Source organism: Schistocerca americana, chromosome 3 (genome assembly GCF_021461395.2).
Source record: "Schistocerca americana isolate TAMUIC-IGC-003095 chromosome 3, iqSchAmer2.1, whole genome shotgun sequence".
NCBI lineage: Eukaryota > Metazoa > Arthropoda > Insecta > Orthoptera > Acrididae > Schistocerca > Schistocerca americana.
Genome location: NC_060121.1, coordinates 603,424,406 through 603,444,995, shown reverse-complemented (window position 1 = coordinate 603,444,995; position 20,590 = coordinate 603,424,406). Strand labels below are relative to the sequence as shown.

General features: G+C 43.1%; 1 protein-coding gene across 2 annotated transcripts in view; it reads left to right on the top strand.

Moving 5' to 3' along the window:
* The window catches only part of LOC124605392 (bestrophin-2-like), a 454,561-nt gene that overhangs the window by 335,569 nt on the left and 98,402 nt on the right, over positions 1-20,590 (top strand). For both annotated transcript variants that reach the window (XM_047137034.1, XM_047137035.1), the window contains exon 2: positions 13,318-13,428. In XM_047137034.1, the coding sequence (XP_046992990.1) occupies positions 13,318-13,428 (111 nt within the window). The remainder of the gene's footprint in view (positions 1-13,317; positions 13,429-20,590) is intronic.

The window sequence follows — 20,590 nt, the reverse complement described above, 5'->3', positions numbered from 1 at the left end:
AACCGCTCGGCCACCAGGGCCGGCAATTCAAAGAAAGGCAGCACGTTTTATATTATCGCGAAATACGGGAGAGAGTGTCACAGAAATGATACAGGATTTGGGCTGGAAATCATTAAAAGAAAGGCGTTTTTAGTTGCGACGGAATCTTCTCACGAAATTCCAATCATCAACTTTCTCCTCCGAATGCGAAAGTATTTTGTTGACACCGACGTACTTAGGGAGGAACGATCACCACGATAAAATAAGGGAAATCAGAGCTCGTACGGAAAGATATAGGTGTTCATTCTTTCCGCGCGCTAGAAGAGATTGCAATAATCGAGAATTGCTAAGGTGGCTCGATGAACCCTCTGCCAGGCACTTAAGTGTGATTTACATAGCATCCACGTAGATGTAGATGATTTGACGTCCCTACGGTTCGCCTCGCCGTGGCGACCAAATCTCACTATTTTAATCTGCAGGTGGAGGCTGAAGTGGCTGTAAAATCTATCACTGGTTGGTGCTGAAAAACAGCCTCTCTCTCACTGTGGTCAGTGAAGTGCTTCCGTGACAACAAAGCCACCTTCCTCTTTCCAACTGCTTATTCATTTACATTAGCCAATTCTGGGGCTGTCACATTGTGTTAAACATCCGGTTCTTGGAGTGCCTGGACCCTGACTGTATCTCAGACTCACAAAGGTGGCCTCACTGTGGGTTCCCACTCCACGTGTCGATCTTACCTTCTGAGGGCTGTGTATTCCGAAGAAAGTCCTGATTAGTATGTTTTGCTCGCAAGTGTCCTCTCTGGACCTTGCTAAAAACGGCATTTCTTCTCCTTCGACAACTGAGTTGTAAAATAGTCCCTGCTGGTGGCCCCACGGGAAATGCTATTGTGGCATCAGTGACCGGCGCCATGTGGCACCTCCTCAAAGGAAAGCTGGTCAGCTAAGAGGCGTTGACCTCTGCGGCTGCCGGCTCGTCCCTTCCGCGAATTTGTTCAGGGGGGTGGGCTCTCCTGCCTCCCCGTGTGACCTGATGGCGCCTACTCGCTTGCAGCTCAACACAATATGCTTCCAGAGCTGCGTTGTAACCACGCAATTCCACATAAAACAGAAACTACGTTCATTAGCTACTTCCAGTCACTGGTGCTGATACACATCTAATCAGTCAATGGAAATTAATTAAACTGATATGATTTCAATTTTTAACTGTAATTTCGTATTAATTACGGGACAATTTTAGGAAAAACTATTTGTATTATTTGCCTCTACTGCAGAAAACTTAAAGGACATAGGGAAGAACTTGTACGTAAACAATTAAAACTTGAAAGATTATGGAGTTGATTTTTATATCTGCTTCATCAGTAATTATTTATTTTACATTTGCAAACGAAAGGCACGACAATTTCCGAAAAACAGATAAAAGCTTCAGTTTTATTTTGCGAAGAAATTGGTCTCCTTTTTTTCAGTGACCACTAGCGTGCTTCGCCCAGCGTCTTCTCTATTGTAGTCAAAGTCATTCACTGCCCACTTCCGTTCCAAAGGAGCATTTCCAAAGCCGACTTTGTCTTTTTTGGAGTCAGTGTACAATCGGCTTCTTCTTCATCGTCATCCTTCGAAACAGCCAAAATTTCAACGGCAGTCAGGGCTCTGCAGACTTCCACATGATCGTCAAAATGTACTTTATTTTCCTTAGCGTTTATTCTGTCTGGAGCGAGGTTCGCTTCTGTTTCCAGGATTTCGCAAATTTTATTTCATTATTTAACGTTGTGGGCGGATGCCCTTCATGTCACATTCGTAAACTAACCTACGGGAGGGAAGTTCTCCGCACCATCTGTCTGTGAATTGTCTAAGCTTTGTTCAGAGTGTCATCGAATTTCAGTTGTTTGTGTGTCGTATTTTCTGAGGCGGAAGTAGGGGACCAGCTCAAAGTTTGCCTAAATGAGCGTGGGAAACAACCTAAAAACCTGTCAGGCTGGTCGGAGTAGCAGTTCACGGTCGTTAATCAGTTGCGCGAGTTCGAACCGGTTCTTGGGCATTTCCCTTCTAGCAAGCTAGCTGTTGCATGTTGACTATATGAGCAGGTCGATCATAAAAATGTACAGAATCATGAAGTGTTAAATTTCCTTCAAAGCCAGGAAGCAGGCCTCACGTCTACTGGAACACCAAGTCTGTTTCTATACTGTACTGAGTCTGTGGTACCTTGATGAATCCGCATTACTTGAAACAGTGCGAAGTCCTCATAGGGGTAACATTCTTCAGTGCTTCATCAGCGTCGATCGTCGGTGGCAAAACTTTATATTAGGCCACTGATCACCTTGAGTGCTATACAACACCAAAGTCACAACTTCTTTGCGGTGCAAAGTTTAAAACTTTAAATTATTATCTGGTAAAGCGGCTGTAATTATGAAGTGGTATGGCTTAGAAAAGTGAAGTTTCACATTATCCAGACGTGGTGAATTATTGTGGACTACGAAGTTGTCTGGAATAAGGATTTTCCCTTCCTTTTTTGTGTCTTTTCTATGTTCAACAGCCACTCATTAAACAATCCTGTTGTAATCCATGCCTTTTTGTTGGAGCAGTAGGATACAGGAAATGATGTGACACCATTGAACGATCGAAGGTTAGCAGCTTTCTCTACCAAGAGGTTTTTTTGCTGACATCTGCCCGTGTTACTCTGTTATATTTCCTCTCCATGACATTTTCCTCTTCGACGATACATGTTCCATCGGGAAGATACTTCAAAAATGACCCATTTCGTCAGTAGTGAACACATAGGGTGGATCATAATTTGTCAGCAGGCTTAAGATGCGTTTTTCCACACCGTACAAACTATCAAGTTTCGAATCTTCTACACAAATATTTTTAAAAACTATATTATGTCTTTTTTTTAAATTAGTGAGAAGGCCTCGGCAATCCCTCAATTTCCAGACTAACGCCGTATAGCATAGCCTTTCTTTCCTTTAAGCAAATTTCCCGCAGGTGTGCTTTGTCTTTTACGCAAACTGTCGTTTCAGCAAGCATTCTCCACCGCACGGGAGCTCACCTTACCGGGGTCGCTTTTTCCACCCGTGTTATACGGTTTCGCCGGCCGCGGTGGACGAGCAGTTCTAGGCGCTTCAGTCCGGAACCGCGCGACTGCTTCGGTTGCAGGTTCGAATCCTGCTTCGGGCATGGATGTGTGTGATGTCCTTAGGTTAGTTATGTAAGTAGTTCTACGTTCTAGGGGACTGATGACCTCAGATGTTAAGTCCCATAGTGCTTAGAGCCATTTTTGATACGGTTTCACTCTTTCAGAAACCCGATATTTCTACTTCAGGATTGTCGGCAGTATGGCTACTTGCACTTCCTTAAAGTCACTTTTACGATTGATTCGTGCTGATACAGACTTGAACTTAATGTTAGTTATGAGCGGTGTCTCTAGAGCATACGATAGACGAATGCGGAAAAGTACAGACTGAATCGTGCAGGAATGCCGTTCGCCGTTCCCCCGTTTTTGTTAAATCCTGCGGACTATTGTATAACTTGTTCTTCGAGGACAGGGCAGCAAGGAGACAGCTTACCCTGACCGTTGTGTAACAGTCTACAGAACGTAGTCTCTCTCGCCAGAATAGCGTAGGAACACTTCTCTTGGGTAATATACCGATCACACAATATTTGCCAAAACTGCACCCAGTCGTATCATCAGTCCTCTGACGATGCTGCCAGCTCAGTAGCTACGAATCATCTCACCATCACCTTTTATAACGAACTGTGACTAGTCCGATATTGCGAGTTTGAATTTTAAAGATAAAACAGTCTGGGAATGGAAAGGTCCCAGCAACTGTCATAGAGACAAAGTTGAACTGGAAGAGTTTGATATCACAAATAATAATACTGAGGAATATGGGATGGAAATCAGCATGGAAAAGGATAACGTATTTTGTTTGACATACTTAGTATATCGGGGGGAAAGAAGGAGAATTTGTACATAACTCGATCACAAAATCAGTCACAGTTCAGACTTGGCCCCATCCGATTTTCTTGACAGTATCAGCAAGCAGGTCTCTCGTTAGGAGAAATGGGTTCGTTGCCAGGGTGACTGTGCTGAGAAATAAATATATAGACACGAAGAACAAAGATATATAATGCTAACAACGTTTGTTTCATTTTAAAATCTTTAAGAAATTTCACAAAAAAGTTATGTGAAACATTTATGTTAACTTTCGAATTTTTATTGCCACCTGGAGCGATGCCAAACGTTTGCCACCAAATTGCAGTCAACAGCTGATGGTGGTAAGAAGTGACCGTAGTTTTTTTTTAAATATAAACCGTTGGCAATTACATTTTGCATCGAAAAAAAGTTTTCATTTGCATCTGTGGCTCTACCCCAGAGAAGGAGGTTAGCTGCGATGCACTACCTCACGAAGAAACTGAGGGTAGTACGAAGTAAACTTCGCGAGACGACTTTGAGAAAACGACCGACTATAAAAGGAGACAGAGACGAGGGACGGGTCAGTAGAGCGGCGCCGCTGGAGACGCCGCTATCGTGCTCTGGAATCGATCGCGGGACCTGCACAGCTAGAGACCGACTGGACGACGCCGTCGCGGCGCCACTACGGGACACGTGCGAGACGCGAGACACTACCTCCCCTCCCTCCTCTCCTCCCTCCTCCCAGACCGACTCCATCCACACCCTTCCACATTTCGACTTATTGCGCATGCCTGAATCAGTGTGTCCACGTGGACAGCAGTTTGTACTTTCCACATCTGCAGCGAAACAATACACATCACAGAATCGCTGCGCTACTGAAGCCTTCTTGGAATGGACCCAGTGTATAGCCGTTCTCCTTTGCCTGCTTAGATATCATACTATGCCACGACCCAGTTGTTAACTACCGCGTAGCGCATTCTGCGTGTGCTGTACGACCAGTTGCTTCCCTCGACTGCCCGTAGATTAATTTTCGATCCTCGTCACTTGTAGTACGCTGTCTACACTTGAGTATAGCACACACTTTCCTCACAGATAGTGCGACAATATGTGAAGCGCCATCGACCACCGACAGAGTACACGAGTTTCACATCATATTGCAGTTTCCTTTCTATACGCCGGGAGTTACAATCTGAGGTGAGGCAAATCTCATCCTAGTTTTTCCAGCACCGTCGTAGCCGAGATAGATAACTGTGTAAATCTGGAACGGATTCTGATGACCAAGGAGACGAATATTTTGAAACACTATTCCATCTACTCAATTTAATTATATCGTCACATGTCCCTAATTTTTACGTCAGCCTTGCTGATAAGACATAAAGTTATCATATTGAAAAGTTTTAAAACAGTGCAGCGTTCATTAACAGTGAACTAATTATAGAAAGGACATAAGCTTAAACGAAAGAATGTGGAGGTACGAATGTGCCTTACTGTGCAGAACAGTGCTGGTATCAAAATAACGTGCCTTGTGAAAGCAACGTAAAACCTAAATCAGAATGGATAAGTTAACGTTCGTTCGTCTGGTGGTATTGCAAATCTTGAAGTCATATGCCGGTGGTACTCCGATGGAAGTTATAAAAACTCAGAGAAAGTGGTGCAGTGATTAAGACACTGGACTCAGAAATCTGGATATTGATGTTCAAATCCTCAGCTGTTCAAATGTATTCATTTATTGTAGTGTTCTGTCCTTTAGGCATGTCTTCACGTACCGGTATTTTTGGCTCTCCATCTATCTATCTCCTTGTTGTCATCGCATAATTGTTTTGACAGTTCCTAAGCAGTTTATTTTTTCTCTTTAATATACACTGTACTATTTGTCTATTTTTACCAACGCTTATTAATACGTGTTCAAATAATTAAATAGAATGCAGCAGGGCGATGTCTTCGACAACCGGAGATATTTCGACAGGTGGACATTCTGTCATTTTCAAAACAAAACCCATGTCTCACATTCTTAATACATCATAATTCTTACAACTTTCAGTCCATTGTTCTCCGTCCTCCTCTATATTAACATGTCAGAGTCCTCCAATCTTTTTTCATCTTATTTCCCTAACACTCATGTTTCTGCGGTACACAAAACATTCACCACGGACGATGTCGGCGTTGTTACACGTAAAACCATCATCTTGCTCTGTCGTGAACACTGGTTGTCTCTCTCTGGGAACAATCTCAGGGAGATTAAACCCTTCCCTCGGCTTGGGCGACTTTCCTCACTTCCTTTCGTCACTACGGAATATTTTTAACTTCACTATTGTGGGTACTGTCTTTCAGCCATCGTCGTCCGTTAAGCTGCGGTCCCCACACCAGTTTGACCTTACTGTTACGCGCCACTGACGGTGTGTTGCTTTCTCACCCAATGTGTTTTAACCCCCTAACGCTTTAATGTGCTTTTGTCATTTGAGCTATCCGAGATTTTAGCAGGTACAGCACAGACAACAGAACGCGTTTTATCCTTTACTCGCCGTAGCAACACGACGGAGGAGATGTCATTGTCGATAGTGAACATCGGTAGTCGTAGAAACTCTTCACCGCTGTGATGGATCTTTATACTATGTCCGCTGCTTTTTAACGAGCGTCCCACGTTTACTGTCATTTTTCATTCTAGTTTTATTCGCCTATTAATGCGAATAGGCTCCTGTTGGTCGAGTAACTTCAAGGACCATGGAGTGTCTTCCCTAGAAAATGGCCCATTTTATGTAATCATTTGGGTGATAATGACCTAATGTGTTGAAAAGATAAAAGCGTTTAACCTGTCTTTTTCTCAGATTTTTGTTCATATGTAAGTTTTCCCTATATGCAATATGATGAATGAACGCTGGGTTGGCTCGTCTGTAAAGGATGCAGTTGGTTTCTTCCCCATCCTTGTCTAATTGGGACTTATGCTCTAACACTAATGATTTCTTTATTGGCTTGACTTACTTAATTCCTTTGGCCCCTATGGGGGCATAGGGCATCCAGGAGAACTCGCTATCCGTCTCTGTCTTTGGCCATTTGCCTCAATTCTGCCCAGGTCTTGCCAACTCTTTTTGCTTCCCCTTCCACTGTCCTCTTCCATGTGCCCCTTGGTCTTCCTCTCTTCCTTGTTCCCTGGGGATTCCATTCCAATGCTTTTTCTCGATGGTGCCATCTGGTTTTCTCAAGGTGTGCCCCAACCAGCCCCACTTTCTCTCTCGTATCTGGTCTTCTATAGGTATCTGGTTTGTTATTCGCCAGAGCTCTTCATTACATATTTTTTCTGCCCACCAGATATTCATGATGCGTCGAAGACATCTATTTATGAAGCTTTGTAACTGGGATGTTATCTTTTTATCCATTTTCCAGCTTTCACTGGCGTACAGGAGGACAGCCTTCACATTTGTATTAAAAATATGGATTTTTGTTTTGTACGTGGTATTTCTATTTTTCCATATTGGATACAATTGTATGAAAGCAGCATTTGCCTTTTTAATGCGGTTTTTCACCTCATATCCAGCTCCACCATCTTCCGCCACTATACTAGCCAGATACAGGAATGAGTTGACAGTCTCCATCCGCTGCTCACCTATTAACAATGGCACCTCCATGTTCCCTGAATTTACTCTCATTTCCTTTGTTTTGCCTATATTTAACTTGAGGCCAGCAATCTCTGCTTCTTCTTTCAGCAAGTTTAATTTAGCTTGCATATCAGTCAGCCTTGGAGCTAATAAAACTATGTCGTCTGCAAAATCCAAATCCTCCAGACGTTCGTGGATCTCCCACTGGATTCCTCGTCTCCTGCCTGCTGTGACTCTTCTCATAACAGAGTCTAGAACGAGTAGAAAAAGTGTTGGTGACAAAATGCAACCCTGCCGGACTCCTGTTGTTACTTTTATGGGCTCTGTCATATTTCCCTTGTGGAGTACGCAGCATTTGTAGCCATCATATAGATCTTTTATTATGATTAAGATCTTCTGTGGTATGCCATACTTCCGCAACACCTGCCAGAGCACTTTGTTTCACAGAATCGAAGGCCTTTTGAAAATCAATGAATGCCAGGTACATGGTTGCTTGGAATTCTTTGCTTTGCTCTAAAATGATCCTAAGAGTGTTAATAAGATCAACACAACTGCGTTGTGCCCTAAAACCGGCTTGTTCTGTACGCAGTCGCTTTTCAAGGGATTCTTCAATTCTGTTTAAAATAATTCTGGTGAGGACCTTACTGGGCACTGACAACAATGTAATACCACGCCAGTTGTTACAGCCTGACAAATTTCCCTAATTTGGGAGCTTTACCACCAAACCATTTTTCCACTCCTTTGGAGATTTCTCTTCAAGCCAAATATGCTTCAGCAAGGGATGGAGCATTTTAACAGTACTTTCAGTATCGGCTTTTAAGAGCTCCGGTGCTACGTTGTCTAGGCCTGGAGCCTTTGTGTTTTTTAGTGTTTTCAAGGCAATCCTAATTTCGTCCGTTGTGGGGCACTGCAAATTTATATCTTGATCTTCTTCGACTTCCTCTGGAACATCTCTTACTTGTTTCTCTTGGTTGTCTTCACAATTTAACAGTTCCTTGAAGTGAAGTGCTCCTCCCATCTCTGTAGCTGTGCCTGTTGAGTTGTAAGCATCACCCCATCCTTGTTCTTAACTGGTCCTTCATGTCTAAAGTTCTTCATTGACAACCGTTTGGTAATATTGTAGAGCTCTTTCATATTTCATTGTCTTGCTGCCCCTTCTGCTACTTTTGCTTGCTCATCTATCCATTTCCTTTTATCTTGGCGTAGCAATGTTTTCACTTTTTTGTTCGCATCCATGTATTCTTTACACGCTTCGCTCTTCTGCGCTCTTGTCTTACAAAAATTTAACTTAAGTTTTAGTTCTTTCTTGTGGTTGATTTCATTCCACGTAACATCGGAGATCCAGTCCTTCCTTTGATGTGCCTTAAATCCTAAGATTTTTTCTCCCACATCTAAATAACTGTCTTTGATTTTTTGCCAGCATGTTTCAATTCCCTCTTCCATAAAGTTTTCTTCAGAGAGGACCTGGAATCTGTTTTGTAGTTCAAGGGCAAATGTTTCTTTGATCTGTTGGTCTTTTAATCTTGCCACATCTATTTTCTTGCACCTGTGATTGAGCTTGGTTCTATTTGCCACTATCTTAAGTCTGAATTCTGCCAAAACTAGGTGGTGGTCACTTCCAACGTCTGCCCCTCTTCTGTTTCTGACATTTAACAGAGAGTGTTGGAACTTGCGGCTTATGACTATGTGGTCTATTTGATTTTCGATAACGTGGTCTGGAGAAATCCACGTTATCTTATGGCAGTTACGATGTGGAAACAACGTGCCCCCAATGACTAGGTCATGTTCAGCGCATGTATCTATCAACATTTCACCATTTACATTCCTGATCCCCCATTCCATGCACGCCCATGATATTGAAGCCCTTCATTTTCTGAACCAACTTTTGCTTTCAAGTCACCCATTAAAATTTTTATGTCCCTAGAATTTGTTTGCCTAAGGACTCCGTTAAGCTCTGTACAAAATGCATCTGTTAATTCTCCTTTAGCTATTTCAGTAGGTCCATAGCATTGAATTACCGTGACATATCGCACATTTGTTTTAAAGCGTGCGGTTATTATCCGTTCTGACACTGGTTTCCACTCCAGTAAGCTCTTCTTTCTGCTTTTAGATAGTAAGAGCCCTACACCATTCCTATGCATCGCGTCCTCACCTGTCTGACCCGCATACAGCAACACTCCACCATTTTGTGTTTGGAATTCCCCAGATTCTGGCCACCTTACTTCACTTAGTCCCAATATATCTAGTCGATAGTCCTCCATCTCTTTTTCAACCTATCTTAGCCTCCCCGCCTCTCTTAACGTCTTTACATTTCAAAAACCGATACGGGTTTTCCTTTTCAGGCCAAAGGTCATATCCTTAAGATCCATCCGGCTGTTTCTCCTTTTAGTTTCTATGATATGTGTTTTTTTGGTGGTGCGGGTTATCAGCCCACAGGCCCCGAGTGTCCTGGTGGGGCTGCCACCTCATGGCCTGGACACCTGCCAAGGCTTTATTTCAAGGTCTTACCCCTTAGCCGGCCGAAGTGGCCGTGCGGTTAAAGGCGCTGCAGTCTGGAACCGCAAGACCGCTACGGTCGCAGGTTCGAATCCTGCCTCGGGCATGGATGTTTGTGATGTCCTTAGGTTAGTTAGGTTTAACTAGTTCTAAGTTCTAGGGGACTAATGACCTCAGCAGTTGAGTTCCATAGTGCTCAGAGCCATTTGATCCATCTTACCCCTTAGATAGCTTGGCTTCACCACGACTACAGAACGCTGTCCATCCCTTCGCAGTAAGGCCTATGTGCATCAACGTTGTCCTGGTTTCCAAGGCTCTTCCGCTGTCCACATTAGGGGACTGTGTCTGCTGCCACACAATAAGGAGGAAAAGGAAAGGAAGGGAGTGTATAGGATGGGACAGGACAGGACAGGACAGGACAGGACACTAGACGGGACGTTGTGAGACACACTTTGTCTGGATCCTCTATGGAGACCTGTCCGGCTTGGGAGGCCCTGCTGGTAGTTACACCACCGCCGGCATAGCCCTCCACTTCATTGGATCTCACAAACCCCCTCGCCCACACGGACAGTGTTTCGTTAAGGCGGTGTCTCCTGAGAGGGGGCGAAAAATTCTGGTGTTCTTGTCTTCAGTAATGATCATCTTGATCCTGCATCTAAAATGGGTGTATTTGACAGTTTTGGGTTTCCGGAGGAATTAGATGGTTTCTGGCGTGCACTACACGCAAGAAGTGACTACCAGCGTGGTAGAGTACCTGTCGCTTGCACACGTGTTTTTTTTTATTTTTTAAATTTTTTTTAGGTCAGAGTAACCACTCTTCCTTCCCCTCGTGGGATCAGGGATGCTTGCCTTCCGAAAGCGAAGATACATTAGACATATTATTCTCAGAGAATGCTTGCCCACACAGATCGCAAGTAGATATTGTTAACATGTTGTTACTAAACTGCAGGAGTATCCGTGTTAAGGTTACAGAACTAGTATCACTTATTGAAGATTGTTGTATCTAGATTGTATTAGGAAAAGACAGTTGGTTGCAACCGGGAGTGAACAGGAACGAAGTCCTAAATTTAGACTGGAGTATTTATCGTAAGGATAGGTTAGTCGCCAGTGCTCGCGGCGTCTTTATTGCAGTAAAGAATTCGATAATATACAGCAAGGTTATCACGGATTTCGAATGTGAATTAATATAGGTGGAGATATGCAGCGAAGCTGGGTCAAACAAATTAATCGGATGCTTTAAAGACCATCTACGTCAGGAGGTGTAGTGGTAGATAGCTTCAGATAGAACTTGCAGAATATTGTGAATAAGTTCCCTGACAGTGTTGTTTTAATGGGGGATGACTTCAACTTGCTAGGTGTACATTGAGAGAGCCATGCTATCAAAACTGGTACCAGGGACATAGATTAATGAGAGATTTTTCTGAATGTCTTCACCAAAAATTATTTCGAGCATATAATTAGAGAACCAACACGTGACGGTAACGCCTTAGACATTCTAGCAAAAAGCAGACCTGAACTTCTCGAATAACGTAGAGGAGGGTATCAATGATGATAAGGCTATGATAGCATCTATATGAGTATGACTTTTATAAAGAATGTCAAGAAAGCTAGGAAAATATTTTTCCTTTAACAAGAGTGGCAGGATATAAATCGCAGAGTATCTGAGTAGTCAACGTCAGATATTCAGTGATGGGGAAGATGATGTGTAACACAAATTCAAAAATGCGAAAGTATTGTTTTATATGTCATAGACAAGTATATTTCGAGCAGGGTCTGAACTTCGAAAGGCAGATATTGGGATAACTGATAGCAGGGCCAGATGAGATACGTACAAGTTTCTAAAGGGATTATGCGAAAAAACCTGCTTCCCTTCTAACAGCAATTTATCGTAGGTCGTTGGAGCAACTAAGGCTACCCAGCGACTGGGAAAAAGCGCACGTCATTCCCGTTTTCACGAAGAGTCGTAGGACAGATGTACATAATTGTAGGCCTATATTGTTGACGTTAAACTGTTTGAGGTATGGAACATGTTTTATGCTCAAGAATTATGATGTTTCTCGAACGAAATGCTCCTCTCCAAAAATCAACGTGGTTTCCGCAGACAGAGATCTTGTGAAGCTCAGCTCGCTCTGTTCATTTCTGAAATTGCCAGCGCTGTAGACGTTGGCGCTCAGGTTGATGCCGTGTTCCTTGATTTCAGGAAGGCATTTAACAGTATCGCGCACTGTCGTTCAGTGAAGGGGGAAAAAAGAGCGTACCGAATATCGGACCAGATTTGCCACTGGATTGAAGTCCTTGCAGACAGAACTCAAGACGTTGTTCTTAACAGAACAAAATCGACCGATGTAAAGGTAATTTGAAGGGTACTCCAATGAAGTGTGGCAGGTCTGTTGCTCTTTACCATGTACAGAAATGATCTAGTAAAATGCATCGGTAGCTCTTTAAGTCTGTTCAGATATTGCGGTTGTCTGTAAGAAGATAGCAAAGCCGGAAGACTTTATAGATCTACAAAACGACCTGCTGAGGATTGATGAATGTTGCAGGCTCTGGTAATTGAGCCTGATCGTAAAGAAATGTAGCATATTGCGCATACACAGAAAAAGAAATCCAATACTGTACAACTACACTATTAATGACAAATTACTACTGGAAAAAGTATCAGGCGTAAAATATGTAGGAGCAACTATCCAGAGCGACCTTACGGGGAAAGAACACACAAAACAAGTAATGGGAAAAGCAGACGCCAGCCTGAGATGTTAAGGAAATGTAACTAATCCACGAAAGAAGCTGGTTGTAAGACGCGTGTTCGACCGATTCCTGAGTACTGTCAATCGATTTGGGATCCTTACCAGGTAGGACTGATAGAAGAGGTAGACAAGATAGGCTTTGGAAAAAAAACTGCAGTCTCCACTCGTAAACTGTTTTACAATGAAAGTCACTGACTCTGACTAGTTGGACGAGTCCCAGTCCAAATTATTGAAAGTCTGAATTACAGAAAAAAGTGCCATGCATCAAACAATACCAAAGTTAATTAGTAGTCTGTAACATACCTTTACTGATTGCTGTTTGTTATTCCTCATTGTGTTGTCCCATTTGTGTTATATTGCACCCATCCGACAAGTGTTTAATGATCATGGCACGCAACAACCATCGTTGGAGACCTCTGTGAATACAGCTGCATTGTCTGTGAACAGCCGTAGGGATTTAAAACCTTTATTTCGAATGTTATTTGTATATAATTTCTGCTTTGTTTGGACTATCACGTTCTGACATACTTCAGCATTATATGCTTAATATATCAAATTATGGTTAATCTGAAGGTATCGTTTGTGTTTTTCAGATGGCGTGGGAGCATCTACAAGCTGGTGTGGCCAGACCTCATGGTCTTCTTGCTGCTTTATTACGTCCTCAACTTCACCTACCGTTTCTGGCTCAACGAAGATCAGAGAAAGTAAGTACTTTCGTAGTATCTCAATAGGGGAGACGTCAACTATCCTGCACACGCACATAGCTGTCACTTCTTTTCCTGATACACAATGACTACTGTGTGCAACGTAGAGCTCATAATCTCCCTTGTTTGTTAGTGACTCAAGTATAATTGCTACAGGTTAAGGACAAGAACTCGGCTATCAAATGGTTCAAATGGCTCTGAGCACTATGGGACTTAACATCTATGGTCATCGGTCCCCTAGAACTTAGAACTACTTAAACCTAACTAACCTAAGGACAGCACACAACACCCAGCCATCACGAGGCAGAGAAAATCCCTGACCCCGCCGGGAATCGAACCCGGGAACCCGGGCGTGGGAAGCGAGAACGCTACCGCACGACCACGAGAAACTCTGCCATATTCCAAATAAAGTACTGGGAGGAATCGGCTCATGGGACACGTCTAATAGACGATCTCTCAATTGGAATTCAACGTCAGTACATGCAGTGTCATTGTTTGTTCTATTAGAGGTGACATTCTGCTCCATCCGCTGCCTGAGGAATAAAAGTGAAGCACACAAGATATGCTCAGATGCCAATATAAATTATGTAAAGGATTAGAGCCGCAAGTATCTCTGACAGGATGGCCACCAGAGTGCAATAGTGTTGTTCGTCTTTGGTATCGTTACCAGATCTAGTAGAGTATACAATGGTTTAAGCAGCATCAGACCTTCAGTGATCCTACGAACGACACAAAGACGCTGCGTACTTGAGTGAGACAGCATTATCAGATCAAAGTTTGAAAGGATCCTCATTGTGGGTCTTCATTTCGCTAGTTCCTCAAATTGTGCAGTATCCAGTTTTGTGAACAGGCAGTTCGACAGTGGTTGGATAATTTTTCTCTCCCCTTTAGCGTCAGTTGGAGTCTCGTATTAAATTATGAATTTTGTAGAAAGGTAATACTTCTTTCTGGTTCCACGTCTTCAAAAAATTTCTCGTCACCGAATTTCCAAAAAAATCACAATAATATCATCTTCGAATTAATTGTAACAACTTTGCAAAAGTTTTATTAGCGCACGTTGTGTACAGAGTCATGTAACGTAATAGCAAGATCAGAATACAGTTCTTGATCTTCCAATATCGCAAGATCGACTGACAGATTTTTTTCCGATGCAGTTTACATCTTTCTTGTTATACTGTTACAAAAAATAAGCATAGCAAGAACTTGACGCTCCTGTTGTCTTCTTTAAAAACTCTTTGTCTTTTTTAAAAACTCTGGCTGCTGACTTGATAACTACTATATCCGGTACTGTTATCTGCTTTCTCAGATGTGAAGACTGGCGTCACCGCTAATTTCTTGCTGTGGCGCTAAGGAAACAAAATAACATCTTTTGTGGGGATATCACAAAGTACATAACATAATTTTTTAAGTCACAATTTCATTACAGTATGAATTCCACTTAACGTATATCTTAGTCATTCGAAAGACCAGTAATGATATGACTGAATATTTCACATCGCTACACCACATTGAAAAGTACTTGATAACATATGATACAAACCAAAACATCTTAACAGTAGCACTCTGAGAGGAATAAGTCATCTTCTTTACCCTGTGGAAAACTGTCCGTCTTGGCAAAATAAGTCATCTTCTTTACCCTGTGGAAAACTGTCCGTCTTGGCAAACAGTGGTATTGTCTGTCAGCTCTATTTTGTGATACTAAAATCACGATTCTTTAATGTCAAACAATTTAGGCATTATGTCTAGATACGGAATGATGATGTGCAGTATTTCACTTTAACAAAAACAGCTCTGTCGTTTAGGCACGTATAATTATACAGCATTTTTTTTTTTTTTTGACATCTCTACCATAGGATTTGTGACTGTGTATCTGTAATGCAGTATGAACTAAACAGGATTTCAAAAACATATACATATCTTCCATGGCACACATTCTGAAGTATGTTGAAACTAATATGCATTTAGTGAAGGTATCTCGTATTCCCCTTTAGTATCCAGATGTTAATAAAGATAGTGTACAAGAACATCTGTGCTCTTAATGGTCACCTTAGCAGGTATGGGTTGCTTTCTTCTCCGTCCCACCGTGGAATAGACGTCCAACTCGTCCAGAGTATCTACAGAGTAGTTGTAGGAGTACTTCCTCCTCTTCCCCAAATGTCTACCCAGAAAAACTTCCATAAACACACAATGCAAACCGCCAAAGTGATCCCTTATACAGGGTGGAGAACAATTGTCACGAAATTTTAACCTTGGATAGCTGATGACAGTACGAACCACAATTACTAATATTGTGTCGGACGACAATGCACCATTTTTAAACTACGGAAACTTGGCGCCACGAGCTCAGATTGGCCGTGGGATTGCTGTTGCCTTTCTTCGGTTGACGGGCAGCGCTATGGTTGTCGGTTCACACGTACAAAAGCCCTCGTCTCGTCTCGTCACTGCCCCAACGTGATACGCACACGTGTTGAATAGGTCTTGCTGTTTGTCTCCACCTCACGTCGGAGGTACTCACCGTAAGCTTCGCTTCGGAGGAGAGACAAGTCTCCTACGATTTAGTCATACAGTAAGCATGGCGGCACAGTATTCGTTTGAGGAACGAGATATGGTTTTTGTTTATGGATTGACCAACGGTAATCCGCATGAAGCTCGACGGTTGTATGAGGAACGATACCCAGCAAGACGCCACCCACACCCGCAGATGTTTACAGCAATCCACCGACGACTTGGCCAAACAGGCTCGTTAGCGATATCGTGGTGACGCTGGAAGACCTCGAACACGACGAGATGCTGCATTTGAAGAGACTGTTGCCGAGCGCTTCGAGGAAGCACCTACAAGTACTCGAGCGTTTGGACACGACGTGGGTGTCACTCATCGGTTAGTCTGGGAGGTTTTGAGGGATGGCAGCCAGCATCCAATTAGTTTCCACCCTGTCGTAGACCTAAATCCTGTGGCGGACAATGAACACAGGCTACGGTTTTGCCGGTGGTTCCGAGAAACTCTACGCGGCTCGCTGGAAGATGTTCCGCTGGACATAGGGCTACACATGTGGTTGCGGCATGATGAGGCACCCTTGCATAAGTCCTGCTGTGTGCGGACATTTAATTGAACTCTTCGACGGCCGGGTAATTGGCAGAGGTGCTCGTAGGACATTGGACCCTGGGATCACCAGACCTCACACCACTGGACTTTTTTCCTGTGGGGATTCGTCAAGGTTCTAGTTCACCTACCCGGGCGCGAACCACCTAGAAACGAAGAGGAATTAATGGATCGCATTCAACATCCTGCCAATCATATCAGGACAATGCCAGGAATCTTCGACACAGATCGGAAAAACACCGTTTGACGTTACCAAGTTTGTATCGCGTCAGAGGGTCGCCAGTTCCAGCACCTGCGTTAGGTAAACAATGTCCTAGCTACAAAAAAGGCCCTTTTCAGGGCCGACGCAATTTGTTGAGACTTCCTGTACGCGAACTAAAAGCTGTTCACGGGTTTGTTCCGGGTACGTATTATCATGAAACTACAATGGATGTGTCGGGACCCCGGCGGCTTCGCCCCAAGGCCCTTACAGTGGAAGGCTGGCACGCTACCACCGAGCGTGCGGGACGCCTTGGAGGCATCGCGATCTCCGGCAGGCGAAGCATTCGCGGTCATGCGTTGTGCAGAGCATCCAGCAGCAGGGCAATCCCGCGGCCAATCGGAGTGCGTGGCGCCAAGTTTCCGTAGTTTAAAAATTGTGCGTTGTCGACCTACACAACACTATTAATTTTGGTTCCTACTGGCATCAGCTATCCAGGGTTAAAATTTCGTGACACAATTTTTCTGCACCCTGTATATAAGAAAACACGTAGACTGTGGTGTAAGTGGAGGATGTTACAACCTTAGTTATGAAACTTCCTGGCAGATTAAAACTGTGTGCCCGACCGAGACTCGAACTCGGGACCTTTGCCTTTCGCGGGCAAGTGCTCTACCATCTGAGCTACCGAAGCACGACTCACGCCCGGTACTCACAGCTTTACTTCTGCCAGTATCTCGTCTCCTACCTTCCAAACTTTACAGAAGCTCTCCTGCGAACCTTGCAGAACTAGCACTCCTGAAAGAAAGGATATAGCGGAGACATGTCTTGGCCACAGCCTGGGGGATGTTTCCAGAATGAGTTCTGCAAGGTTCGCAGGAGAGCTTCTGTAAAATTTGGGAGGTAGGAGACGAGATACTGGCAGAAGTAAAGCTGTGAGTACCGGGTGTGAGTCGTGCTTCGGTAGCTCAGATGGTAGAGCACTTGCCCGCGAAAGGGAAAGGTCCCGAGTTAGTCTCGGTCGGGCACACAGTTTTAATCTGCCAGGAAGTTTCATATCAGCGCACACTCCGCTGCAGAGTGAAAATCTCATTCTGGAAATGTTAGTTATCACAGGCAATGTGCTCACTTGAGCTATCTTAAACATAACTTTGTATTTAAAGATTCGTACTTAAAAGCCTAACAATGATGACAACCATTTTTTAGTTTCTCGTATGTTGATAACACAGACTACTGATCAACTGCACCTTTCAAACCTAATATACGCCAGAAATCAAAGATACATGTAACAGGTAGTAATACTGTTTGAGGAACTGACTTATCCACTTGTAAACTCCTAGCTCAGTTACACTATTTTTTACGTGTGGCACACATGGAGTTGTATACTCAATGCAACTTCCGTGGCGGTAGCTGCAAAAGAGGCGTTTCGTGTCATGGAGTGATTTTATTTTTTGAAAATCTGAGGGAGTATGTCCGTGGTAACGTATTACTCACTCCAAAAGGTGTCTCGTGAAATGACTACAACAAGAAATTAGAGTTAATATGGAAATTTACGAACAATGATTCTTTCCACATGAATAGAGCAAGATCAGAGTTAACTGTTGGATGTATTCTCCATCACGCAGTATAATGTGGCATGCGAGTTGCATTTGATTTTCAGGTAGATGCTGGAATCATCTGGAAAAGCTGTTGTCTTTCTTCCATGGAGTCCCATATAAGTTCCCACAAATACCCTAGTGTTGTTGCAAATCTCTGATCACTATGATAGTTTAGCCTTTTGGAATTTAAACGATGGACAGACCTTCGGCCTATCGGAGGTCCCTGACCATTGTAGTGATATGAGAACTACTATCAACTGGCTGGGTGTTGTGTGATGTCTTTAGGTTAGTTAGGTTTAAGTAGTTCTAAGTTCTAGGGGACTGATGACCATAGATGTTAAGTCCCATAGTGCTCAGAGCCATTTGAACCATTTTTACTATCAACTGCAAATGAACTTTTGTAACATATAGCGGTTCTTCGCTGTCTTCGTCATGTGGATGTCTAAGAGCCAGACAGTTTTGTAGTTGTGGAGGAGTTTATTACTATATAAGTAATGAGGAACTGAGTACATTGTTGAAGAACACCAAGTTATGATGTAACAGTTAGAGAACGAGAAGTGCTGATGAAAATAAACAAATTGCAATTCAGAAGCTGGAGGACGAAAGTTGTGGATGCATATCCTGTGTATCGCAAAGATTGATTTTAATGAGACATTTGTTCATGGTAAGAATACAGGGAAAGGCATTACCACGCGGAGAACGTTACGAAACACTTAAATGCACAGAATACCATTTATAATTGAGGGATGAGAAATCCGTCAGGAATTCCATATGTGGATGTCCGATCAACACACGGGTCAATCTTTGTGTACCTGGCAAACGGTCGCAAATCCCATCCGCAAGTCAGCTAAAGGATCCGAACTAAAATTCTCTTCTGTCTTTGTAAAGATGTCGAAGTAAAGGGTGTGTATCTAAAATAACTTTCTTTTCTACCCCCCCCCCCCCCCCCCCCCCGACATGATTTTCTGTTTAAATTGACGTGTGTGTGGTAGACACAGCCCATATTAATAGCCCCTAATAAATGTCCAGGTACTTCTGATCAGATAGTGCTACACATACATACATCTATTTCGTCTACATATTGGAGCTCCATGTACTAGGAAGTTGCTCAATACATACGCAAATCTGACACGAGGGTCGTAGTTTGTTTGCTAAAAGGAATCAGTGCAATCGAGTAGATAGTCTGGTGACCGGTATGCAGGTCTTTGTGGAAGAGATCATCGTTCCAAGTCTCACATCATATCCCTGACGCACTCTCATCGATTTCACGATGGTAAAAAAATATTAGTCGCCTTTCTTTGATCTTGCTTTTCTTTTTCGATGTCGTGCATCAGTCCTACTTGCTAATGATCCCATATCGTGCAACAGTAGTTAACAAGGTGGTGAAGAAGCGTCACGTAGACCACCTCTTTTAGAATGGATTTGCTGCCTCTTTGAAGTGTTGCGGCAATGAAACGCTGTCCTTGCCTCACGCTTCCACATTATATTAACTCTGTTATAGAAGATATTCACGTTATTATGCACCATTTTTGTGTATGTAGAGATGTTATTTAGAAAACGAAACCCACTAAGCAGTGTTGGAATAGGATGATACTGTTGCGTCATGATTGGATTCACCGAGAATATTACACTGAAATAGTTCAAAATGAAACTCTTGCAATGCATTGACGGAACAACGAATCTCACCAGCAAGAGACTAAAGTTGGGAGGCGTGTTTCTAGATCTGGAAGATATCTATCCAGATTTTGCGCCAGTCGCATAGGAGTAGTGCTAATAGCGCCACCATGAAGATGAAGATCAGGTTTGCTTTAAATACACGCTGTAGCGATCGTGAGCGTTAGCTACTTTTGAGATCGGACGTGGTGAGTTGATGTTAGTCCAGAATGTCTTTAAGGCAACAAAGACGCTATTATTAACGCCTCACCGACTTCGAACGAGGTCGTGTAATAGGGCTATAAGAAGCTAGATGTTCCTTCTGTGATACTGCAGAAAGGCTCTGCAGGAGTTTAGCCGTTGTAACGTGATTTCTGGCAGCTTTGCAAGTGGCCTTACGATTTATCGTAGAACATAGGTTAAAGAAAGGCAAACCTAAGTTATTGAAATTTTGAAAGTAGCAGTGATTAAATATCGGGAGTGAAAGTTATGTACAGCTATACAGATACCAGACTGCAGTGAAAAGAGCCAAAGGACATGAAAGTGGAGCAGTGGCTGGCAAGGGAGTGAGACAGGGTTGAAGCCCATCTCCGAAGTTTTTCAGTGTGTATATTG